Source organism: Mytilus californianus, unplaced genomic scaffold (assembly GCF_021869535.1).
Source record: "Mytilus californianus isolate M0D057914Y unplaced genomic scaffold, xbMytCali1.0.p SCAF_3, whole genome shotgun sequence".
NCBI lineage: Eukaryota > Metazoa > Mollusca > Bivalvia > Mytilida > Mytilidae > Mytilus > Mytilus californianus.
The window spans coordinates 63,618,142-63,645,648 of record NW_026262679.1 but is presented as its reverse complement, the minus strand read 5'-3'; the positions used below and the strand labels follow the sequence as shown (position 1 = coordinate 63,645,648).

At 31.6% G+C, this 27,507-nt stretch overlaps 2 protein-coding genes across 2 annotated transcripts in view; one reads left to right on the top strand and one right to left on the bottom strand.

The window, feature by feature from the left end:
• Positions 1–27,507, top strand: part of LOC127733159 (serine/threonine-protein phosphatase 6 regulatory ankyrin repeat subunit B-like) — a 298,437-nt gene that overhangs the window by 14,786 nt on the left and 256,144 nt on the right. The gene's annotated exons all lie outside the window — the stretch shown is intronic.
• Positions 10,519–20,055, bottom strand: LOC127733167 (probable serine/threonine-protein kinase irlF). Its single transcript, XM_052242518.1, has 5 exons — positions 19,948–20,055; positions 15,254–15,299; positions 13,917–14,054; positions 12,416–12,682; positions 10,519–11,343 (listed from the first exon to the last, which is right to left on the bottom strand). Exons 2-5 carry the CDS (start codon positions 15,273–15,275, stop codon positions 10,904–10,906), a joined length of 867 nt encoding a protein of 288 aa, XP_052098478.1. The 5' UTR covers positions 15,276–15,299; positions 19,948–20,055; the 3' UTR covers positions 10,519–10,903.

The window sequence follows — 27,507 nt, the reverse complement described above, 5'->3', positions numbered from 1 at the left end:
GATTATGACCATATTTTGAGGGGAAGAATTTTTTTTTGGAAAAGGGGGGGGGGGGGGGGGTTAAAAAAGAAATGGGGGGGGGGGGGGGTGGGGACAATTTTTTCTCCTCAAGATTTCAGAAATCAAAAAGAAAATTTCTTCAGATATTTATTTTTGGAAAAAGGGGGGGGGGGGGGATTGGTGGTGGGGGATGGGGACAATTTTTTCTCCTCAAGATTTCAATTCGCAACAGCATAGTGTATTGCACAAAAGCAAAAAATTGAATATAAATTCAAATCATATAACCAATTCTAAGTTCTTTGACTACAGTTATTCTGTGTCAGAAACCTATTGTGTGTCAAATATTTAATTACAATCCAAATTTAGACCTGTATCAAGCGAGAATATTGTGTCCATTTTTGCCCCAACTGTTCAGGGTTGGACCTCTGCGGTCGTATCCAGCTGTGCTCGGCGAAGCAATTTATTGTTTTTAAAATAGGTTTTCACATAAAGATCTGCTGTTAAATTTTATTCGTATTGATAAATGTATCTGTTAAGAAAACGGTTTGTAGTTCTGTTGATAGGTATGATTTTTGTAGCTTTCTTAATTATTATATATTGAAAAAATACCATGTTTTTTGTATTTAATATTAAGATAAACTTAGTTAGCTTAATTGGTTAGAATAATTTTAAAAACTAGATTTGATTTTACTATGTTTAAGGTGATTCAACTGTGGAAACTAACTGTGTTAAAAACTACTGTAGCTTTTTTGACACAGGTTAATGTACTCTGAAGTAAAAAAAAATAAAGCAGCAGGTAAAATTCTTGTGAGATTCATACAATTTGATTTTTTTAAATGTGTCTATATGGGTAAAGACCAAATTTGAGGTTTTCCATGTTTGGATATGGGATTTTTTTTTATCCTATTCACTGGACAGAACTGTTTTATTATGTCTGAAAATACATTGTATTTTTATTTTTTACAAACTTGAGAAATTCCTGATTCCAGTGATATCCAGTTTTATATAAGTATCTTTATTTCAAATCATAGATGATATTTGTACAATCCTTGTATTTGTATTTCTTTTACTTGTTTTGACAGGTTTCACTGTAAGTGTAATGGTTTTTCTGTTTGTTTTCTTTTTATGCCCCACCTACGATAGTAGAGGGGCATTATGTTTTTCGGTCTGTGCGTCTGTCCATTTGTCCATCTGTCTGTTCGTCTGTCCAGCTTCAGGTTAAAGTTTTTGGTCAAGGTAGTTTTTGATGAAGCTAAGTCCAAATAACTTGAAACTTAGTACACATGTTCCCTAAGACATGATCTTTCTAATTTTAATGGCAAATTAGAGTTTTGACCCCAATTTCACGGTCCACTGAACATAGAAAATGATAGTGCGAGTGGGGCATCCGTGTACTATGGACACATTCTTGTTTAACTCATAAAATGACAATGCTTTACAGTAAAACAATGTCTTATGGTAACTATTTTTGAATATCTAACATCTTCATGATTAGGAAGCTACAAGGCTTCATATTCCTAGAAATATATATTTTGACATATGATTTTAATGGTAACAAAAACATCGTTCATTACTGAGCTCTATTTTGTCATCAAATGAAAAAAAAAATTCATCCAACAGGGATAACTAATATTAACTGTTACAAATTAGTATTGTTTGTTGATAAGCAGCCCCTGGTCCAGTTTCTTCTCTGATCAAAAGGGATAACTAACATTAAATGTAACAAACTAGTATTGTTTGTTGTTAAGCAGCCCCCCGTTCCAGTTTCTTCTCTGATCAAATGGGATAACTAGCATTAACTGTTACAAACTAGTATTGTTAGTTGATAAGCAGCCCTTGGTCCAGTTTCTTCTCTGATCAAATGGGATAACTAGCATTAACTGTTACAAACTAGTATTGTTAGTTGATAAGCAGCCCCCCCCCCCCCCACCCCCCGTTCCAGTTTCTTCTCTGATCAAAAGGGATAACTAGCATTAACTGTTACAAACTAGTATTGTTAGTTGATAAGCAGCACCCCGTTCCAGTTTCTTCTCTGTTCAAATGGGATAACTAGCACTAACTGTTACAAACTAGTATTGTTAGTTGATAAGCAGCCCCCCGTTCCAGTTTCTTCTCTGATCAAATGGGATAACTAGCATTAACTGTTACAAACTAGTATTGTTTGTTGATAAGCAGCAGGTCTGCTTTGTAAGCCAAGTTGGCGGAAAGAAGAATACTTTATTTTATTGCACAGTTTTAAAATGTTATATAACCACATAAACTTATATATTTTATATTACTTTATTAATTTTACATGATTATGCATGGCCTGCACAGCTGCCTAACAGGATGTTGCAAATCACATTTTCATACAAAATTTTGTTTTATAAATGCTTGTATTTGAAAAGAAACATGAAAAGTAATTATTAATTTCGATATCTTTGTTGTATCACATTATTCTCTATCAAAAAAGACAACATTTTGGCATAAATTTTTTTTAAGTGTATTCTAATTATTGTAAAGATGAACAAGGATATGTAAAATGATCAGAAACCAGTTTTAAAATCCATAAAGTTCAAATTTCTTTGATAGAAACCCCTTTCAATGAAGTAGCTGTGTTAGCCATGTGGGATTAGGTCAAACTAATAATGTAATATTAGAATTCCATTTTCTTCCAAATGTTGAACAGGAATATATTTGCATGTTCTAGTGGAGAATTTCTGCTTTAGGTTTACTAGATAGACATATCCTTTTCATTATCTAGTAGAGGATTTAAGTGTTTTTTACATCAAAACTTGGTGTTGTTTAGAAGGCAACATGAACAAGTTTGATTTTTATATAAAGAAAACATTGATGAGGGCTTTTGACCTATATAAGTCTATCATGCAAGGAATTTCTTGTAACACTAATCCAAATAATTCAGTCATTATATTCTGCTGCTCTGCAATGGCTACATTAATGCCTGAATGCATAAACAATGAAAAATCGTCTGTCAATCTATTGGAATTATCTCAGGATTTACCTATCTCTAAAAAAAATTGAGCTGACTGCTGATTGGTCACCTCTCCAAAAGAGCACCAATCAAATCCATGATTTGTGAAGAGTCTTTAGAAAGTTTAGTGTAAAAGGAATTCAGGCCTTCAGAAGTAGGAGAGATTGATTACGGGGAGGGACTGAATTAATGTAACATCTGCTAAGAATTCATGATAGACTAGTAGAATTTGGTACATAGTTGTGTTAATATCTGTACATCTTTTTTGATTGGATGCATTTCAAATTACACTTAGGGATAACAACATAATAGGATACAATTTCCCATATATCATGTATATAGATCAATAGGGTACACAAATGAACCCAAAAATTGTAAATAATTATTTTTAAGTGGAAACAAATATTTTTCTAAAATGCCATCTAAAGATAAAGATGCTTTGGAAATAAATGAAATTCCACGGTATGGTTATAAATATATATACTACGTATACCATTTCTTCAGTATTCTTCATTTGGTTGAAAGTGGAATCATGTTTTAGAAGATTTTCATACTTTTAATTGATATAATATATTACTGAGCACATTGTTATGCTTTATGTGTACTATTAAAGAAAATTTTGATGGATAATGGGTATTTATTGCCCTGTTAAATCCCCATATTCGGTGTACCATATGCATTTTTCCTTATTGTTAATTTCCCATTCCTGATACTACATGTTACAAGTTGTAAATGTTGTTCAGAATATGAATTGATTGTATTATGTACATGTTATTTAAATATATCTCATGTTTTTCCTAGAATTCTGAATTGGATTTTTTTTCATTGTTACATTAGATTTCCTAAGAAGGTAAATATATGAGAGAGTTGAACTCTATTGAATCTTGTGTATATTTTTTAAACAAGCTTGAATTTTGCATTTTATAACATTTTGGCTTTATGCAATTTTACATTTTTATACGCCCGTTTACGGGACGTATTATGGTATACCTCTGTCCATCCGTCCGTCTGTCGTCAACATGTCGGACATTAACTCAAAATTGCTTTAACCAATTTGCATAAAACTTTGGTGAATTGTTTATATCTATTGACGTGAGCTCCCTTTTGTTTTTTATAAAATTTAGATTTTACGTTTCCGAGTTATGGGGTTTTATTCATTAAAAAAAAGGGGGATTTTCCAGTTTTCAGACAATAAGTCAAGAATGCTTTCAGCAACTTGCAAGAAATTGTGGTGAATTGTTCATATCTATTGACATGAGCTCCCTTTCGATTTTTATAAATTTTAGATTTTACGTTTCCGAGTTACAGGGTTTTATTCATAAAATAAGGGGGGATTTTCCAGTTATCGGACAAAAATGCTTTCAGCAATTCTTATGAAACTTTGGTGAATTGTTTGTATGTATTGATGTAAGCTCCCTTTAGAATTTTATGAATTTTACATTTTACATTTCTGAGTTGTGGGGTTTTATTCATTAAAAAAAGGGGTGATTTTCCAGTTTTCGGACAATAACTCAAAAATGCTGTCACCAATTCTCATGAAACTTTGGTGAATTGTTTATATCTATTGATGTAAGCTCCCTTTTTATTTTCATAAATTTCTAATATGACATTGAGAATTAATTGAACTTTATTTGTTTATAGTCTGACAACAGATTTACTAAGTATTGCACAACAGCAAGAAATCTTTAATTGAACATAAATTCAATTCATATAACCAATTTCAAGTTCTTTGAATACATTTATTCAGAAACCTATAATATGTCAAATATTTAATTACAATCCAAATTCAGACCTGAATCAAGCTTGAATATTGTGTCCATTTTTGCCCCAACTGTTCAGGGTTGGACCTCAGTAGGCGTATCTAGCTGTGCTCAGCGAAGCAGTTTATTTTTAAGGATATATATTGCTTTTTCTTTGTTGTTTGTTAATCATGCTAATCCTTCCAAATTGTTTATTTAATCCTTACCAGCCAAATATTCTAACGAGGTCTGGTAAGACATATCGTTATAATTTTTATTCTTCATCAAATTCCAGCATTAATAAATCTTGTAGCAAGTACAGTTCAAGAAAAACTATCCAAAAAGTATATGATAAGTCAAATATATTTTATGCAAAAATTTAATTAAGATTTGTGAAAACTGGATTAAGAGTAAAATAGATTTAATTATTCTTTTTAATTAACTGTATACAGAATTTCTCTTGCCATACAGATTTGAGAATTTATCAGCTTGGTTGTCTATAAATGGAAAATCTTTATATTGAGGTGCAGTTTTGAATTTTACTTTATTGTTATTCAATTTATCAAGAATCCAGTTCTGCTTTATTTAGTTTTGTAATGTAAAAATGCATACTTTCAAATAAAAAAACTATGAAATTATTTTATCAAAATTGGATATTTGGGATCAACACAAAAAATGTATTTTATTGAGATCATGGAACTTTCTTTGGAACCAAATATTGATATAAAAAAGTCTTGGTAATTTCTAACTTAATGTTTTTGTTTTACTGCAGACCAAAAATAGAATATTTATCATGCAAATAAGTGAATATGATGTGGCTTATGAGATGGGCAACACATCTGCAACAAAACTAACTTTGATTTTAAATGGCACAAAAATAATTTCTTACCAAAAAGGACTAGTTTCAACTTAAAACTGCTGAACCTTCAGGGATCCAATGGCCCTATATAGACTAAATTGTATAATTTTGGAATAACTTAAGAAAGTTGGTAAAACTTACCGCTTTAAAGCAGGTCACTTTACTGTGTTAATACCAAATGGATGTATAAAGCATGTGAAAATAAAAATCATTGAAAAGGGCATTACAGTATTTCAAGTTATTTTCACATCAGGTTTTGTTCACGTTTTTAGCTTTGGAGGGGACAGTTTTGCTCTGTTCATTTTTTGCATTTTTACAGCCTAAATGGGCATTGAAATATTTTGGTAGTATAAATTTTGATTGAAAGGCGTACCAGGAGTATAGTAAAAAATTACTGATATATACAATTGCACTAGCAATTGGGTGCAACTTTTATCACAAGATTAAGAATAAATTATTTTGAAGTCAGGTGTGCATCTAAGAAAATCATGACAGCTATGAGAAAATTCCTTTTATATCTATTAAAAACAGTTGATCTACACTGGCTTGCCCATAGGTACCATTTAAGGAACATCTTTATATCTAGAATACTTTTGTATGAAAGATTATTTCAAATATGTTGTTAAAATTATGCAGGCTTATTAGTTATTAAATATTGCTTCATTTGAATCACTTTTTCATGTTTTAATATATGAAATACAGTTTTATAGTATCAGAGTGTCAAAATTATGAGGCCCTTGAAGAATGAATAATTGGTGACCTTGGTTTTGTTTGAAAGACAATGTAAAGTACCAGGTACCAGTTGAAGTTATTGTTACAGATACCAGTTATCCAGTAGATCTGGAACAGAATGGCAGAAATGTTGAATTTGAAGTTTTTGTGTATCCATTTCATGTTTGTTTTTTAACTTGATAATGTTTGTTTTTTGCCATTTTTGCATTTGTTGATTGATACCATGTGCTTGTTTCATTATTTTTTAAAAAGTTTTAAATATCTATTGCTGTTGATATATATGTGTGTGTACTAATTACATGTTTTAAGTGAGTGGTATTATTGGGTAAGTTTTGTGTAATTATGTCTATTTCAGTACAGTTGTACACTTTGAACTTTACTTTCATGATAATTAGTCAGTTCACTTTCATTATATACACATATTCTGAGCAATTTTCAAAATATCAGCAGTGGAAATTCTTGAAATTACATTAAATTGCTAAAACTACTTACATGTTGTTGTATTATTATCATCCTTACTGTAAACCCCCCTCTTTTCAGAAAGCAAGTAAAAAGGAGATAAACATGCTAACAGGGCAGTCATAAACCAAATTACCAAGAAAAATAGACAATGTCATTGCCAAAAGAAAAAAGATGAAAAAACAGAAGTGAACAAAACACTTCACAGAAAACTAGACAGAACAGCATGAACCCCTCCAAAATCTTGGGCAACTTATATGCTCTAGAATGGTAAGCCGAGTTCCTGATCCACTAGTAAAGTATTTTTTAGATATTTATGACAAGCTATGACCCTTTATTTATCCTCAGCTGTTCTGTGTAACTCATCAAACACCAGCAATTGTTTTCAAGGATACTTTGTTCTTATGTTTTTATTAACTTAAAGAAGTACCTAACACATTGGGTAAAAACTTCCTGTCAATTAATATTTCTGACTTTTTCTCTCGTCCCAGGATGAAAGTTGAATGTGAAACATGTGTTTGCTAATATAGAGACAGCAACCGTGTAAGCTTATTGCATAAAGGTTTATATTTCAGAAGATATAAGAGTTAAACAGCCATATTTTGTATATAGGTTGCATATTCTATCTAAAGCTATAAAACGTTATGCATAATGACAGGAGAAACTTTCTTTGGATTGGAGTCAGTCTTGGATATTTGGTCATGTATAGTAAGAGAAAAATCCTTGCCAATATTGATGTCAAGTTGTTGATAGTTAGGGTCACAGATACCAAAGATAGACACAAATTACTTCATAAAGGAGGTTTCTTGATGATAATTCAAGAGCCCTTGTTGTTGGAATTGGAATGAGACTTGTACATGTGGTCGCATGTAATTTGAGGAATATCCCTACATATAATGATGTCAAGTCATCTTTGGTCAAGGTCACAAATACTAAAATTAGGCTTAAATCAGTGCAAAAAATATGGTTTCTATATGAAAAACTTAGAAATGGAACCAAACTTTGATATTTGGTCACTTATAGATAAACTAGTATGAGAAAGATTCGAAATTCCCTATCAGTTATAGTCAACAGGTCCAGGGTCAAAAGCTCTTAAAGATGCAAAGACCAAATCAAGTTAACGGAGAAATGGGCTCCAGATCACGAACCAAGAACCTAATTTTAGAATTTCGCCAAATTTGAATATATGGTAACATTTTAAAAGAGCAGTAATTTTTATTATGAGAGCAATACATCCAAGGTGACAGTTATTAAAATAGTGCAGAAAATTGGGTTATAGATTTTCAAAGTTAAATTTTAACTCTAGTTTCTTACTTGGTATTTGAATCCAACTTAAGTAAATGGTCACATGTAATGAGAAGATTCGTATTGACTTAGAGGTTAACTCCTCTTTGATGTCACACTTGTGTGCTCTGTCTGAATTCTCAGAACTTTTCTTTTTATTGGAACCAAACTTTGATATATAGTTGCATATATTAAAAGGAAGATTTGATAATGTTTAGATCAATACCTCGAATGTCATGCTTATAGAAAGAAAAAGTAGTCATATGTGCAAATTAAGCATTTTGAGATTGGTCTCTGGCGGACAGTTGTCTCATTTGCAATCTTTTTTCTTCTTATATTTGATGAAAAGAATGAACTCACATAAATGTTATTGTATACGTAAGAGCATTGATGTATAAACGTAGGTTTACACACCCATAGTTAGAGTGAGAAGAAGGCTTAGGAAAAATTCAATGACCTTTGAAGTAAAACTTTCGTATTTTAGTCAGTTTCTCGAGTACAAAAAGTAATATGTCAACTTTATTTGGTCTGTAGAACGGTTTAAGATGTTAGTTAGTGCAAAGATCAACATTGTGTTCACACTTAGGTTACTTTCTCATTTACTATGAATAGTAGATCAACTATATTTGGTCTGCAGAAAGGTTCGGTGATCAATGTAAATGTTTAGTGTTTAGGTCAGTTACATAAGAACTAGGTTACTTATATTCAGTTCATATAATCGCTGTGACTTGCTATCTATGTTGGTAAGTTTTGAATTGAACGAACGATGACTGCGTATTGTTCAGCGGCAAATATTACATGCATAGTGTAGGACCGAATAACATACTATTTGCATCTAATCACTATTTTTTAAATAGCAATTATACTTAAATTGTGGAATTTTTCTTTCGACTTTTGCTAGAACTACTTCTTTCAGTGTTCAAACCTGTATCATACCTAATAAAAACCCTTTTGGGTAACACTGCCGAACGAATCAATCAATCAATTTGTTATCAAAGATCAAAAGGAAATAACTCTAAAAAACTGAGATATTTAACAATGTACTAAGTTTTATGTATTTACAATGGGAGTTGGTATTGTGCAGTTGTTGTTGTTCAAATGCCGCGTCTTTTGTATTTTTTGGATGGATATGGATACTAGTATGCAAAAAGCTTTGCTATAGAGAATATAGCGTAACCCAACAACATTTTCATGTGTCTATCTCAAGTCAGGAACCTCGTCAGCAGTTGTATGTTATTTCTTAATGTTTTTAGTTTATTAGAGAATTGGGTCTTGAAAGGAGATCTTCGATTGCTCCAATTCAATTCATTTTTTATTGTTATAGACTCGGGACGATTTGCAGCTACCAGTCTATTGTTTAAGCACTCTAAATATCTTTTGGTTATTTGGTTGCTGGCTAATTGATGTATAGCCCACATCTCCTTTCATTCATATTAGTTCTCATACTTAGTATATTCTACGAGTTTTATAATCATATATAATTATATGCAATGATGCATCGAAACGAATATTACAGCAGCTTACAAAAGAAATACATATTGATGCCTCCATTGCTAAATATCAGCTACATTTCATGCTTTTCCATAAAGATTTAAATATCGTGACAATTTTAATGACTATTCGAAAGCCATTTTGGAAAGAGACCTTTGTAGTTAGATTTTCAATTACTAAGTTAATTTCAATATCGATAGCAAAAACTATATATCATAGATAATAGTGTACTTTAAAATTCATCCTATTGTTTATTATAAATTGTTGTGAATACCTCGAGAAGAATCAATTGTAACTATTTATTAATTTATGGAATAAAACGACATTTCCACATCGTACACAGTTTGAATGCAACAGTTGCATTGGCAAATTGCCTGCTCTGTAGAGATGGCTTTAGAAATTTGATTTGAAATGTGTGAAATGATTTTCGACATTTATAAATAAAAAATTCCAATATTGTGGGAGTAGACAATACACCTCCAAAAGATTAGTTGAAATCGATCTCATTAACATAAAGATGTGGTACGCTTGTCAAGAAGAAAACTATCCGGCTACAAATATCAAAGAGTCGAGAAAGAGAAGTCTATGGCTCCAGACATGTCAACGCATTGCCCTTCGCAATAGACAAACAACCTTATCATTAGGTAACCTGGCGGACAACCAAACGTTAAAAAATGAAAATTAACTGACTTGTGTATGCAAGTAGAAAAAGACAAAAACTGGACATTATGTATGTGGCGAGGTTACACATTTGTCGGCACTCTTAAATAGCTTCGTCATAGTCAAATTACTAGACATGAATATTCAAATACACATATTAGTATCAATGGAAAGGAAGCTTTGATGTGTGTGTGTGTTTATCAAGTGTTTCCTTTACTTTTTCTTGTGTCAGTCATTCAAGGGAATCATTTATATAAATACCAAGTCATGGGGTTCATACAACACAGCCATAATGATAATTAAAATAAAAAAAAAAGTAGCCGTTTTAAATAAACAAATTGTATAATTGTGCTTGCAATTTCATATTGTTACAATTCATTTACAACAGAACAAATAAATGCGTAGTTATCACAGCTCTCAAAATATATCACAGAAATTATAAACCATGATGCGTAAGATAGCTTATTGCATTTGAATATACATTGATTTGTAATGCTTATTTAAAAGCAGGTGGTTTTTATTAGCACCAGCTGGTGAAGACAGAAGTCAAATCTACAGCACCATATCAGTTTCTTTTACATACGTAAGGATTCCATTGAAAGATTCCCATTTAAATAGTTATAGTGTTTCCAGGCCCCCCTAAAACATCAATATTGTCAATGTATTTATCCTGAATTGTTTAAAAGATACCAACTGATTTCACTTTTTTCAAGAATCAGTTTGTTCCGTTTTTTGAGTTTCTGATTGTTCTTCTTCAGAGTTTTCGGTTTTTTGCTGTTCAGTTTGTTCTTCTGAATTTTCAGTTTGTTCTTCTGTCTTTTCCGTTTGTTCCTCAGTATTTTCAGTTTGTTCCTCAATTTTCTCCGTTTGTTCTTCGGTGTTTTCTGTTTGTTCTTCAGTATTTTCAGTTTTGTCCTCGGTATTTTCGGTTTGTTCCTCTGTGTTTTCTGTTTGTTCTTCAGTATTTTCAGTTTGTTCCTCTGTATTCTCTGTTTGTTCTTCTGTTTGCTCTTCAGTAGTTTCGGTTATTTCTTCTGTAGTTTCGGTTTGTTCTTCTGTAGTTTCGGTTTGTTCTTCTTGCGTTTGTTCCTGATTTTCTTCTTCTGCTTTGACTTCCTGACATTGTTCCGTTAGAAAGTTTGCAAATTCTAAAAAAATACATATTTTTTTACAATTTGAGCAAAAGAAACAAACTGTGATTCAAAGAACTTTATTGCATTTGAACAACGGCACAAGGCCTTACTTTTGTTTGTTTGCAGATTTCTTTAATTTACACCGGCTGTGGATTCGAAAAAAGGACAGTTCGATTTATGTGATATTAGTCTGAAGACAAGTGTGACAAAAAATGACAGCCTTTTAATCTCCGTAGCACAATATGATAAGATGTCAATTTGTAACACTTCGATTTCTAAAGTGGAATATCTAAAACAAATCATTTGGATCAAAAATAAGTGTGAAATTTATAGACTGTCTTTTCATACTTTTGATAGCCATTTTTATGAAAATTAAAAGGAAACCCAGATAAAATCATACAAAATGGTCTTTTTGTATCATGTTACTGTTCCTCTGAAATGAGTTCAATATTATTGCATAATTTACTTAAAAGTCAACGTTGCGTATTTAAAAAAAACAAACCTGCAGTAAATATAAAGATAAGAAGATGTGGTATAATTGACAATGCGACAACTCTCCATCAGAGACCAAATGACAAAGAAGTTAACAAATACAGTAAAAGAAATAGAACATTAATATAATGGAATATGTAGACAGCTCTCTCACAAGCAAAAACCTAACTGTAAAATATAAAGACATACACTACAGGCACGGGACACATTCTACTGCATCCACACAGCACGAGTAGCACACCCTGCAGTAAATATAAAGATAAAAAGATGTGGTATAATTGCCAATGAGACAACTTTCCATCAGAGACCAAATGACAAAGAAGTTTACAAATACAGTAAAAGAAATAGAACATTAATATAATGGAATATGTAGACAGCTCTCTCACAAGCAAAAAAACCTAACAGTAAAATATAAAGACATACACTGCAGGCACGGGGACACATTCTACTGCATCCACACAGTACGAGTAACAAACCCTGCAGTAAATATAAAAATAAGATGTGATTTGCATATTTTTGCATACTTTTCGCTAAGAGTCACCTGTCCATGTTTTTGCACATTCACTTGAAATCATTATATAAAAGTTTCATATACCTTCTCCATCGATGAAGCCGTCTTCGCTTGTGTCAATTATTTCCAGTTCCTTCTGAAATATTTCAGCATCTTCATCTGATAATGGTTCACTCCCTCGATTTTTTAGTACTTCAACTAAACTTGCAATGCAGCAGCGTCCATCAGAATCTTCGCTTTCAGCAGCCAAAATTTTAAATGCTTCTACAATTGCCTGACGTGCCTGGGCTACCGGAACCCAACATTTATTGAACCACTCATCAAATTCGTCCTTTGATAACCCGGTTGTTCCTAAAGAGAACATTATATCACTGAATAAATAATTGTGACAAAATATTTGCGAGCGGTACTGCAATGCTTGTATATTGGACATAGAGGTTAATTTTCGGGAGGAGAAAAGCGGTGGCAAATTTGATTGATATGTAGTGACTATTTAACTATGATATTGTTGCACTTATTATATTGCTTTATACATCAATACCCACAAATTGCATATCTTTTTTATCAATAATTGTTATTGCTATGTTAATGTATGTTTTCTGTTGTTTACCCACATGCAAAGATTACTATAGAAAAATCGACTGTTCTGTTTAAGCCTGTTGTTGTTGTTTATATATATAATTGTCATGCTTAAAAACGTATCATATATATAGCTTTCCAAACTTTTGGTCTTGAGCTTAACGGAGGAGGTTTATTCCAGAAACTCGTTTCATGCGCACATACATTTTTATAATTTTTATAATACGTTAATTTTACCAGGAAGGCTAGTATGCTGGTGTTGTGAATGCGACCATTTTGAGGTAAACTTCACAATCAGTAGTGTAACCTACGTTTGATTGCTTTCACCGTCTTACAAATTACGGAAGTTACCAAATCGTGTAAAACAATTGTATTTTTTATTATTATAGTGTTGACTAACACCATTAAACAAATTGTATTAATTATAGTCCTCACCACCATTGTAAAGAATGAATTTTGGATTATTTTCTTTGATCAAAAAAATTTCAAATTTGGCAGGTTTATGGAAAGGAAAATTTGCTTTCATTCCACGGCACAGGTTTTATATGCGGGGTGGAACCCTTACAATCGTGGTGTTGAACACCATTGTGTTCTGAATGCTTCTGTCCACCGCCAGGGGCCTGTTCACAGAGATCGACATATTCTTCCAGTATTTGTTATTATTCTAAATGCTATTAGTTGCCACTGTATATTTGTTATTAGTTTCTATTTGTATATTTTAACTTTATGTCATTCCGTATTTATTGGAGGAAATAAACTGACAATAAAACAATCAATCGATATACCAAAATCGTAAAAAAATATTAGCTATAAAATTGATTCATTCCATGCTCAGGTAAAATCATCTGTTTTAATTTTGTGGTAGATTTTTTAATGATTCTAATCTGACAGATTGCAGATCCCTACTTTTAATACATTTTTCAGGCTTTTTTCTATACAAATTAGGCGACAGACACTAGTGAATTATCTCCTCTTAAAGTTAAGAAATTGCTCCCTTGAAACATACCATCAGCATCGAAGTTTGCGAATACTTCGTCAATGGACTCGTTAGTTGGATTGTTGCCCATGCATTGTAATATTGTTTTAAACCCATCTCGTATGACTACACCGTCTGTACAGTTTTCCGAGAACAACACATCCAACCCTGAAAAAGAAGACAATCAGTTACCGAGATGTGTCTGTGGGAAATTTGGGATTTCAATTTTTGTATAAACTTTGCTTATTTTAGTCACATGCGCTTGGACATCAACCCCTTCTTTCATAATTCTTATCTATTCGTATTAAAAATGAAGGACAGCACACGTTAATTGATTGCGTAAGTATCAACAGGAATACTTTTATTAAATGTAACAAAAGTAAACTGATATAAAAAAGAACTTTATTGAAAATAGGTTTCACAGAAAAAACCTTTATAAAGGGTCAATGTCTACGCGTCTGATTTTATCGCCTATTCACACAAACGTTTCTTGCTCGTTTTGCCACAGCTTTATGATAATATATTGTTCATTATTTGATAGCAATAGGTTTACTATCTGAATCCAAGAATAGATCACAAACAAAAGTATTCTGGACAAAGTTAACTAGAAATTCAAGTTCAGTTATGCGCATTGAAAACATATATAAAAAATGTTACGAAAATTTAAATAGATTTATGTTATTCCAAGATATAATCAGGACTGTGGCATTGTTTTCATTAAATCTGCATTAAATCTGACTGAGTTGATTTCTTAATAGATTTGCAAATAGATTTTCATATCAGATATGTTTTTATATTAAACAATGAAAAATAATATATAAGCTTTATTTTAAGTCGGCATTTTTCAAAATAAACCCGCTGCATTTGTTTGCACCTGTCCTTAGTCAGGAACCTGATGTTCAGTGGTTGTCGTTTGTTGATGTGGTTCATAAGTGTTTCTCGTTTCTCGTTTTTTAGATAAATTAGACCGTTGGTTTTCCTGTTTGAACGGTTTTACACAAGTCATTTTTGGGGCCCTTTGTAGCTTGTGGTTCGGTGTGAGCCAAGGCTCCGTGTTGAATTCCATACTTTGACCTATAATGGTGTACTTATACAAATTGTGACTTGGATGGAGAGTTGTCTCATTGGCACTCATGCCACATCTTCTTATATATCTATCTAGACAAAATATTTTACATTTTTTTTTGGTCAAATGAAATAGGGAAAGTACTAAAAATCGTTTAAAACTGGAAAGACAATTGTAATTTAAATTCACCTGACCCGCTTTCTTAAAAGTAACGATACATAATTTCCTTTCAACATCTAGGTTTTGATAAATAGAACAATAAATGGGCATACATGTCCTCCTGTACTTTAGTGTTACTTACTTTGTCTATCTTGTTCTTCCATTTGTGATTATACTGGTGTCTACCTCTGAAATAAAGAGCACCACTAATAACAGTAATGAAGTTTTAAAAAAGCAAAGACAATGATTTTGGTGCTCGTCCCAATCTACCTTTTATTTGTTTAATTGTTATTGGTGTTTTTCGTGGTTTGATTTAGATGTACGAAAAAAACAAAGAAAAAAATCACTGATTATGCGTATAATGGTTAAGATAAAAGAAATGCAGGCATATTCTATTAGTCATATTGCCCGACCTAAATATATTGATGATTTACTGTTGGATGCTTTACGTCCAGTGGCAAGTATTTCATGCATATTCAGGGCGAGAACAAATTAACAAAATACAATAGGTGGGTCCTGTAATAGAGGCCATAAGGGATTAAGGTCGGGGAAATTTTGACTGCCAGTGGAAAATGAGGGTATATTGGATAGGGACATACATTTTGCATTGCAAGAGGCCACTTACGGACCCTCAAAGAGTTATTGCACGGGTTCTTAACGTGCAGAGAGCGAGGTACTCTCCTTACACGAGGCATCGGTTTTAAAGTCCTTATTCTGACCGGATGTGGCTGTGTACTTGTATATCCCGCACAGCCAAAAGAACGCCATACTTCGACATGGGTTTAACTGCCGGTCATCAGAAGATCAAACTGACCATATTTCTACTCCCCAGTCACCCTTGGGACCTATATAGTATCGACACTCCCATTATAAAAAAACCATGTGTTAAGATTGTATGTGTGATCAAGCATACACACATGCATACATTTACAGTGAACAAGATGCAAACTGGCAAACTGAAGCTGTAATAACATTTAAAGATATATCCTCAATTTGGGTCACACATTTAGATTCTATTGATCTTTAATCTGTTTTATAAGCCTTTTCGGAGCATATCTCCTACGAAGAATAATGTAATCTATACGCGTAAACAGTTTTAGGGTCGCCATTCTTCATAAAACAATGCGTAGTAGCTATAAAATAAATTAAACAATTACGTTATTTAAGCTACGCGTTATGGTTCTGAATAGTTTGTGCATCTGATTTTTTTTTGGTTTACAGGAAAGGGTTAATTCTAATTTTATTTGTCGGTAAAAAAAAACGTGTTAAATTTTATAAGTGCACAATACAAATTTACATTTGGATGAACAGAGCTTACCTTAAAATTAAATCCTTACTTATCTTGTCGTAAAAATGTCGGTGCTTAACTTTCTAAATACTTCACTTTATTATAAAACTTTCAATTAACGCAATTTTAACATATTCAAGTGCCTTTTAAGTTCCTTGCACGGGCGTTACATTATTATTAAATCTTACTTTGAATTTAACCCCGCAATGCAAATATTTATTCAAGCAATGTATATTTAAATGTACATAGAATTTAAATACCAGTGCCTCCCCTTGCAAACAGATTTCATCGTCAATAACTACAAAAGGTTTGTTTATAAAATGTTCAAACATCTACAATTTAATAAAAGTCAACAGTTAATAAATAAATTTAAAATTATTAATTTCAATTTAGAAACATAATTCTTTATCACAAGTTTTAATTAGGATTTTTAATAAGAAATTATTTCGCTTTTTGATTTATTTTATTGATCTGATAAAAGTTGCTACAAACAGACAGGTGAAATAGTATACAAATATTTAAATATGTCCTAGCTAAGTGATACTTTAATGGGTAACACAAAAACAAGTCAGGAAACTTCTAATCTTCAAATTTTTAGGGGGAAAGCATTGAATTTGGGGATATAATATATTTTTTAGGAGCCCTATAAATCCACGGCCATTTGGTTCTTGGATACAGAATTCCTCTTTTTTTGAAAGTTCGATTGCCATAAAGACCCCCCCCCCCTTTTTTTTTCCTCAACCGACAAGAAAGTGAATCTATATAGCTGTTTTGTCGAAGAATTCATATTGTTCATCAAAGCTTTTTTGTTGTTTTTAGCTGAATGTGTGAATATGGTTAACTGACCGGTCCAATGTGAGCTATTGCTGCCACCTGTAATCCCTCTCTTCATCCCAAAGAGCAAATTGGGATGATATATGAACCATGACTCTCCTTATTAAAGTATCAAAACTATATCAAATATCTGCGTTTATACCAACTCATTTAACTGTCATCACAACATTATAATAGAACTATAAAGTTAAAATTAGTTTTGACCATATTAGTGAGCATATTAGGACCAAATGTGTGGAGGAAGTACTTTGATTGACTTATCTTATTAATATGACGAATGAACCCCGTCGCTTCTATTTGATCAAATGAATTTAGGAAATGCATATTTTTCAATCTGAACAAAATATTTTTTTTTTTTTTTTTACTTGGCAAAATTACTCATTACTGCTGAAGTAGCTGATTTTAAAAGTAATATCACACAACCCCAACCGGCATCCAATTCTGGCCTTCTACACGGAACATAGTTTGTGTATAAAAAAAAATAACGAGACTGCACGTAAAAAAAAATTATTGAAAAATGCACTTCACCCATTTAAGCAAGACATGAATCATTTCTAGGTTTCTTATCGAAAGTTACATGGCCTCCGTTACAATATAAAAATTGATGATTACCACTTATGATAAATTTCCTTAGTTATATCTGGGATTTCCATCATATTATTTTATAGAGTTGACTCAGGTTACATGCAACTGTAATGACGAGACGTGGAGTTATGTATAATCATTGAGTAAACATGTTGGTTTAACCCATCGTCCATTTAAAGACATAACATGAAGATTCACTGAAGATACTCCTGATACGCATTGATAAAAAAACTCATAAAAGATACCAGGCTTTTAATTGTGATTGCCAGACCCACGTTTCGTCTACAAAAGACTCACTAGTCATGAATGCTCGAATCAAACAAGTAAAAAGGCCAAATAAAGTACGAAGTTGAAGAGCATTAAGGACCAACAATTCCAAAAGGTTTTACCAAATACAGCTAAGGTAATATATTCTTGGGATAGAAAATCTCGAACAATTCAAAGTTTTGTTTTAGAGTTTTATATTTAGGGAGATCATCACAGAAGGTTTTTTCTTCAAATTTCAGTACCTTAACCTCAATCTTTTTATTTCGTTATGGAATCACAAAAGATATACAAACAAAACATATTCGACAAAAATATCTTACAAATAACTCACAAAGGCGTTTTAAGAATCATTACAACTGTGTATCGTTTCTAAAATAATATATGTTGATATCACCAACGAATCAAATTGGCCATTTAATGATAACGTACCGTAAATAGAAAATAATAGAAAATTTGGGGAAATTACTTGTTGAAATAATTTGTCTCCTTTATAATCTAATAATACCATTATTTCATTCTATTATTTGGTCGTTGCATTACGACTGCCTTTGCTGTACATAACATGTTTAATACAATATGATTAAGACAATAATTGGCTACAAGAAAACGAAATGTGGACACAAGATTTGTATTTCAATCATGGTAACGTAGAACTTGGATTTCACACAAGTATGTTCTGTCTTTTAACCGAAAAACACAAATTTTAATACAAAATTTCTTCTTTTTTTGAAAAATATATGTCATGATCTCAAGTTGGGACCTACTACAAGAGAACATAAACTGACATTACTGGAACTCAAACCGAGTCGGTGTAGTGCACATGTCCCTCGGTGAGCGATACGAGTGCCTCTAGTTACCAAAATTAACCTTGTTTGGTATAGATCGGTACATTTATTTTAAATATAATAATGACGAAAGATCTACTTTTTGTTGTATATCAAGTGAGCAAAAAGTTAAAGAAAATTATGATATGATAATACGAATCATTACCAACGGAAATTAATTTCATTTCTATATTGGGCGTATTCTTCACACCCAAACAAATCATGAAAAGAACAAAAGTATCCAAATATGTTTACCAAATATATCCTGTGCGATGATCATTATTTAAAATATTTGCAGGCTTGAAGCCTCTAAACTATTCCTTCTTTCACCATTTTTCGTCTAAAAACCCGTTCAGAACAATTTTCGTCGACTTTTTTTCTGACTGTTTGTGAAACTGAACCTTAGTAATAAACATGGTTCTAACGGCGGCTTTGTACATTTTTGTATTATTATTGATGGAGTATTAGAAAAGGAACAACTGAACATATTGTCAAATCTGCCTAATATTTGTTTGAGTGATAGGATAATGCTACAACTATGAAAGCAACAAATGTGTGGTTTTATTTATCAAACCTATCTATTTACCGCAAATGCTTCAAACGCTTGTAATTTTTAAAATGCACAGAATTGCGAGACCAAGAGCGCTGCAGTAAGTCAACTCATACTACTAAAAGGAAACAAATACATGAATAAAAAAGAAACTACAACTGTTTGAAAATAAAGAAAACGAGGTCAAATATACTTAAATTGTAAATCTTGAAATCGAAATACATTTAAGAAGCCCGATATACTATTGACATATCTTATTTCAAATACCGTTATGTAAATCGTAAATTTTGTCTATTTAAATTTCATTTGACCCGTTTCTCGGATCATTTTTCATTGATATCTGATAGACAATTACATAAAAAAAAAAACAATTAAAATAGCTGCTCAGATTTCCATTTTCATGTGTGTTACATTTTACTTTAACAATAATTAAAATAATACTAATTAACATAAAAAATTAATAGAAAACAATATTTTATACAACCTACCGTGAGATGAGTTTTCCGTGGTTGGTAAGAGAGGAGAGTGTTTTGACAACAAAGAACGATAATTTATTCATATTATCTACATAGTTTCGCTTAACTAACTCCTAAAGTAAACTGTGACGTGGGGTAAGATTTAAAAGGGACTAAAGGCGTCAAATCAGATAGCCCACAATTGAAATTTATTGACTTTTTATTAGAAATCGGTGATCGAGTACTTTCAAAATGAAATGTTGATTTGACTTTTTAAATACCCCCTTTCGCCTCTGGTTAAGTAAAGCGTTCGTAGCAACCACATCATCCTTTCACAGAGAAATATTTAAATTATTTAAACTTCTGTTCAGTTAGTATTAAATGAATCGACGTGGAGCACTTTCATTCGAAAATTTAATCATTATCTTTACAAGTTTCCACGTACTAATGTAAACAATAACACAAGTTCTTTAAGAAGAAGTGCCTCTACTTTGGTCTAATTTATTTCAGTAGTATGATGCTATTTTTTTAATTTAAATAATTTTATTTTTATAGACTCACCCACTGCATCTTTTGAATTTCAATTACATAACGCAAATAATTTATTGATGGTAATTTAATTGTAATTTTACCATGGTCATTGAAATATTTCTTTGTACACCCAACATATTTTATTACGAATAAGGATATTGATAGTAATACCAAATCATAATAATTTAGTAATTAAGGGATAAAAATACTATATTTGAAGAGATGCTACTGTCAAATACCCAGTTGACGATGGAAATTCTTCAAATACAGTAGTATTGTTCATATTCTAAAGCAATACAAGAAAATGAGGAATATACCAGATACTGGGGAACACTGTCTGATGCAATTCCGCTTTTTAATTTTTATTTGTTACTACTAGTTTATAAGTAGAAGCATTCTGACAATACTTGCATATTGAGTACCAGTATATCTCTATCAGATCATACAATATTACAGAACTTGTGCTTCTTATCTAAACTTCGTTGATATTGGTTTGCTGTTTACAGGGAATCTACTGACCAAAAGTTTCCAGTGGTAGAGTTAAAGCAATGACTTCAAAATATTTACTGACGCCATGATGAATTGATTGACCTTACGGATTATCTTCATCATGTGTACCTAATTTCAAGGTGATGTGTCCATGCCTTCATGGTAAACTATCTTAAACCAGGGTCAACTGATTTCACACTATCACTTTTTTCATTAACAATGTTATATTCGAACATGTGTACTAAATTTCAAGTTAATATAAACATGATACCATGGTAAACTACCCCTTCAACCAAAACTTTAACATGAAAATGTACTTACATGTATTTCTTTCTGTTAAGTGAACCGCTTAAATTTTGGTCAAAGCCCTAATTTTGCATATTTTTTTTTAAAAGTTCACATCATTATGAACATGTTTCAACTGATTTTTATAGTTTGATTTATGCTGTGCTGTTATGCCACTGTCCAAGTTTTGAGCGCCCGCTAATATGTTTATTCCAGTGTTATTCTGTATATGTCTGTCTCAAATCAAGATCCTGAAATTCAGGGGTCATCGTTTGTTCTTGTATGTCATATTTGTTTTTCTTGTTTTGTATATAAAAAGGCCGTAAGATTTCTCGTTTGAATTGTTTTAAATTTGTTACTTCTGGGCCTTTTAATGCTTGCTATGCGGCATGGGGTTTGCTCATTATTGAAGGCCGTGCGGTGACCTATGGTTGCTTCTACGTCATTTGGTCAGTATCGGGTGGAAAGATGTCTTATTGACAATCATACCACATCTTCAAATTTTAAATGTGTTTTAAGCTTTCAATTGATGTGACCTCAACTTCATGCCGGGTAAATTACCTTTAACTTAAATCTTAACCAGAATGGGACAGCCAGCCCAAAAAGGGAGAAGACTTTATTAAGTTATTAACTTGCATCTCATCCCTTTTGCATTTTAAGCAAATAAAATATGTTTAAACTAAACAGACGAAAAATACGGATTAATGAAAGAATAGATGGACACACAGACCGGGAAACATGATGCAACCTTTATCATAGTAGGTGGGGGAAACAAAACAACAAAACGGATATTAAAAGGACAGTAATTGTATGTAGTGTCGACGGCTGCCTTCCTTGTTTGAAGTATATGAAGAAAATAAAAACGATGTGCAACAAAAACCATTACGTTCAGTACATGACTAAGAAAGAAAAAACAGAATATCAGAAATTGGTGCCATCAAAATCGCTTTGCTTCCAGCAAAAATAAATAAGATATCAAATCTTATATTGGACATGCAAATACAGCATATCCAAAACGTAGACGAAAAGACAAATAATGGTTCATAGAACATTAAACAGAAACTTATTGGACAATACAAACACTGCTCAAAACCTTTGCATAAACTCAGCTGCTATGGAGGAATTTATAATGAATAAAGCTTTGGTAAAAGTAGGAAATTTATCACTAGATCAATCAAGTAACACTGGCAATTATCCTTGTTAAAGTCCAGACAGACAGTGATATAACCATGAAAGTTCTATGTTGCCTTTTATGAATTAACCGATACTTTCAAAAATTATAAGTGACCCTAGAACTGTGCTGATAATATAAGATGATATATATTATTTATGATCAGGCCTAACTCCATTAAAAAAGAGGCGGACGACACCAAAGTATATTCAAACTCAAAATTCGAAGACAAACTGACAACACCGGGGCAAAGAACTAAAAGACAGACAACAGTCTAAAAAACACGAAAACTCTAAAAAAATAATCATCGGAAGCGACTTTTCAATGAAATTTTACTTCTAATTTGCAAAAAGACGGGCATTAGAGCTGGAGCGGGAACGGTTTGCTCTTTCCGAACACCTTAGTTTACTTAGTTCAATCTTTAGTTTTCTGTGTAGTTTGTTTTCCTTCTTTCTTTCTTTCGGCCATGGTCTTTGTCTTTCTTTGATTTAGTGTTTTTTTTTTCATTTCCATATGGTATTTTCTTGCAGTCTTTTAATGATTATATAGATCTATGCCAAACCATACGTTTTGATGTTCAAAACGAAAACCTTTATTTTCATCGACTAGTTCAATATCAACAAATACACTCTTTTTCGTAAATCAATGAATTAAGGTTCTTTGACTATTAATACTGCATCGGTCTCTAAAAACACCGCAAAGGACCTCCTTTGTGCACAAAGGAGCACAAAGGACCACAAAGGAGTATGATAAGTGCACAAAGGACCTGAAATTGTTTCACGAAAAAATATTAATTTTTATTAAAATACTCGAGTTAAATCGGTGTAAATTTGAAGATTTACGAAACCGTGTTCCGTAACCGGTACGGATATGCATATGATTACGGCCATTTTCGATAAGATGTTAGTATACCTATAATTATATATTGAAAAGTATTGAGAAAACATGAACATATAAATAAAGACTGGACATTAAACCGGAGAGAAAAAATTAAGCTAACACTGTTTGTAAAGATTTCAATTTCACAATTAATAAGTTTTGTATAATGAGGACTTGATTGCGCTTGGGATGAACAAAGCGTTATATATTCTTTACAGTTAATTATCAGCGTTCAAAGACCGTCTTTAAAAACAATAACATTGTTGAAAAAACAATTAGATGAAATATAAACCATTTTACTCAAAATTTTATCAGAAATAAAATAATATAAAATAAGAGAGTTCTTCACTGAAACATTCAAAGCTATACAAATTCAACATGAATCACTCTCAATACGACTACGTGTCAACTCTAGGTATATTTTTTTTCAAGTTTGTTTAAAATTATGTTTAATTTCAAACCAATTTATGATTTTTAAATTAAATATTTTATTTTCATCAGCATTGCTTTAAGGAAACTGAACTCCTTCTTATTTTTTTTTTATCAATTATCTCAATATATGATAAATCTAATTAACAAGCTACTTAGCGTAGATGATTCTTTATACGGTATTTATTTCTTTTCGTATAATTATTTTAATAGTTAACCATATGCAAAATATCTACTAGCTATTGCAAAAAGTCTAAATTTTATTTCAAATTTTGATTATCCATTAATCAGGCTGATAAAATACAAATAAATGAATTGAGAAGATGTATATATGTCAGTAACAAGCAACCCAACGACACAAATAACTAAATGACAGCTCTACAGACTTTTCTTCATTGTGCTGTGTATACATTTTTGTTCTGATTAAGATTCGTCAAGTAAGAACATTTCGGTAAATACTTTGTTTTTGTGCAGAATAAAATTTGATAAAACAAAGTATATATTGAAATTTCTGAAAAACGGATAGCAAAATTCAACCCCATTTGCTACTTTTAGAATTACTGCCATACCGTTCCCCTTGGTGCCTTTAGATTCTTTCCGTCATAGCACTTTAAGATTCGTCAAGTAAGAAAATTTCGGTACATACTTTGTTTTTGTGCAGAATAAAATTTGACAAAACAAAGAATATATTGAAATTTCTGAAAAACGGATTGAAAAAATTCAACCCCATTTCCTATCTTTAGAATTACTGCCATACCGTTCCCTTTCGTCATAGAAATATATTATTAGTCAAGTAAGAAAATTTCGGTAAATACTTTGTTTTTGTGCAGAATAAAACATTAAAACACACTTGCAAGCTAATCCTAGTACAGTCCTTGGTGTTGGCAGAACTTTCAATTTAGGTTCAGTTTTTTTTACAAACTTTGTTTATAAAAACAAAAAGGTCATTTCGAAGTCAACTCGTGACCATCCAATATTCATTGGGCCAGTGTTTTTCCATTGGGACGGTTCCATGGAGACTTACCACACTTTCTTTTCACACTTCAAAGCTCGGATACTAACGGAAGTGCAATGTTTCGACGTCAAACTTGGTAGCGACGATGAAGGTGGTTTGACAGTTGCATAAGACAGCGTATTTTCAAAGCCGGACAGATTACTCTGCACAAAGCACATAAAAGACAATGTAACAGATTACATAAAAAAACAAGCTGCCTCTAACATCTAATCAAAGATCGCAGATTATGTCCGACATTTTTAACGACAATGGCATAGCAACAGCTGATGACACCATAGATTTCGACACCAAGTCCAATGAACTTTGTAACATCTTTCCGTGTTTTGCCAATTATTATGAGATAAGACTTAAAAACCGCTTGTTCATTTATGTTATGGTCAACGTCACCGGCCAAGGACAGCTGCAGTGAGGACAAAACCAAAATTTTAAATGTTATTGTTAAATCATATGTATTTATTTATCATGTTTGTTTTATCTTAATAAATCATAATTGGAAATATAAAGTTTTGACTTTTTTGTTATAATGCAAGTATTCTTATACTTCACTTAAAAATATCATCATACGTAAGAAAACAAAGTGATGATATATGAGACAACAAAAAACAACAACAACACATTGCTATCCTATATAATTTTCGAAGTTTTGGTAATGCTTTACCCTTGAAAAATTACAACAATAAAATATCAAGAATAATAATTGACATTTTTATCATTTATGTACAATATCTAAACTATTTAAAAATTCACATACACGAACTTTCACTTAACCCGGATATAAAGTCGGTTCCAAACCGATACCGGTGATAACTAAAAATCGTACATTATTAAAATCGCAATTTTTTATTGAAATTGATTTTTTTTTTTACATTTTTCTTCATGAATTATATTTTTATGTTTTGAAATGAATTTCAGGTCCTTTGTGCTCATATCAAACTCCTTTGTGGTCCTTTGTGCTCCTTTGTGCACAAAAGAGGTCCTTTGCGGTGTTTTTAGAGACCCTTGCAGTATTGCATTTCCCTACTTACCAAACATTTATTATCTACTTAGAACTTTAGAAGGAATTTTATTTGATCGTATACTATACTGCCTGTTAAGTGCAGATCTAAGCGTGTATTTCATTTGAACATTTAGGGTTTATAGGATGGTGGAATAAAATTTGAGAACTCCACTACATATATCACTACAAAAGTCAAAAAGTCTGAAAAGACCAGTTTTTGTCTGAATTTGCATGAATTTTTACTCGACATTCTTAATTTGTCTGAATAATTTTTAAAAATTCTTGACATAGTATGAATTTGTCTAATAAGGTTCTTGATTTTTCTTGACAAGTGTCTTGACAGTATGAACATTGTCTTAAAATTTCTCGACACTTCCTGTATCATCTGATAAGAGTCTGGATTAGTCTCGACCAATTCTTGACTGTCTTAAATTTGTCTAGATCTGTCTTGACATATTCTTGACATTCTTAATAATGTCTGAAATTTGTCTCGACATATTCTTGACATTCTAAATAATGTCTGAATATGTCTCGACACATTCTTGACAGTCTTAAATATGTCTTGACACTATCTCAACAGTATAAATTTCGCCTGAAATGTGAACAGACTTATTCTGCACTGTTTATGACATTCTATTGCTGTTATATACTCCTTTTTATTATGGCTAAACTAAACTTTGAAGAATCAAGGATTAATTTGGTATAGTAAGATACCCTTTTGGTGCAACTAAGTTGGAATACCCTGAATAATCCCCCATGTAGTTTAATTTTGATTTTTTTTAATTAAACATTTAAGTAATTTTTTTCACTTGGAATATAAGTCGAAGCGGTACGTCTAAACACTGCTAAGGAGTCCTTAGTGCACTAAGGACGTATACTATGCCACTAAGGACTAGAAGGGGTGCTGTTACATGTACAATTTTTCCATTTTAAGTTAGAGATTGATTTTTAATGCATAAATTTAAAATTTTATAGAAAAATTATCACAAATAAACGAGTTATTAAGCATTGTTTAAGCACGTGCCCGTTTTTCTTTGATATGCCGAAAATCAGTGAACCGATTGACACGTGCCATATAACATAACAACTTATTAAACAATCATAATCTTTTTATTTTAAGTAATTAACAATTGTATCGTAAAGATTAATGCTCAATAATTTATAATTGAATATGCTGTTCTTATTTGCAATGATTAAAAGGACAAATAATTTTATTTATTTTCTATTTCTTTATCGACAAAGTTATTTGCCATTTGTGCACGACTTTGATGTGCGCCAACTAATAAGTTACGGGTGTGGTCAGCTTGTTAAATGTTTATGTAAGAGCATGGAAGTAATATTTAGAGATACCAAGACAAAATGAATAGAAATATTTATAAGTTTTTTGTTTTAATTTTAATTCCGACAAAGATGGGTGTAAATACAAATGGTTTCACTAACAAATATGAGTAAATTCTGCAAAAAAAATATCAAAATCTGGTGTTTGCTTTTCCACTTTCTATTACTGCTTCATACTTAGTACGAATTACGATTGAAAAAAAAAAAAAAAATCATGTGACGTCCTTGGGGTTATTCAAAAACCACTAATTTTCAACCAGTTTGATAGCTGTTTACAAAGGCTTCATACCGTACTTATTTTTTTGTAATTGTTCGACATTTGTTTTTTTCCAAAAGTATAAGAAGTTTAAATATCATTTATCGAACTTCGAAGTTTCATTTTCAAATATATAAAGGAGACAAATGTTTTTTAAATTATTTACGAAAATTATCTCGTATGTGTTAATTTAGAGCTTTAGA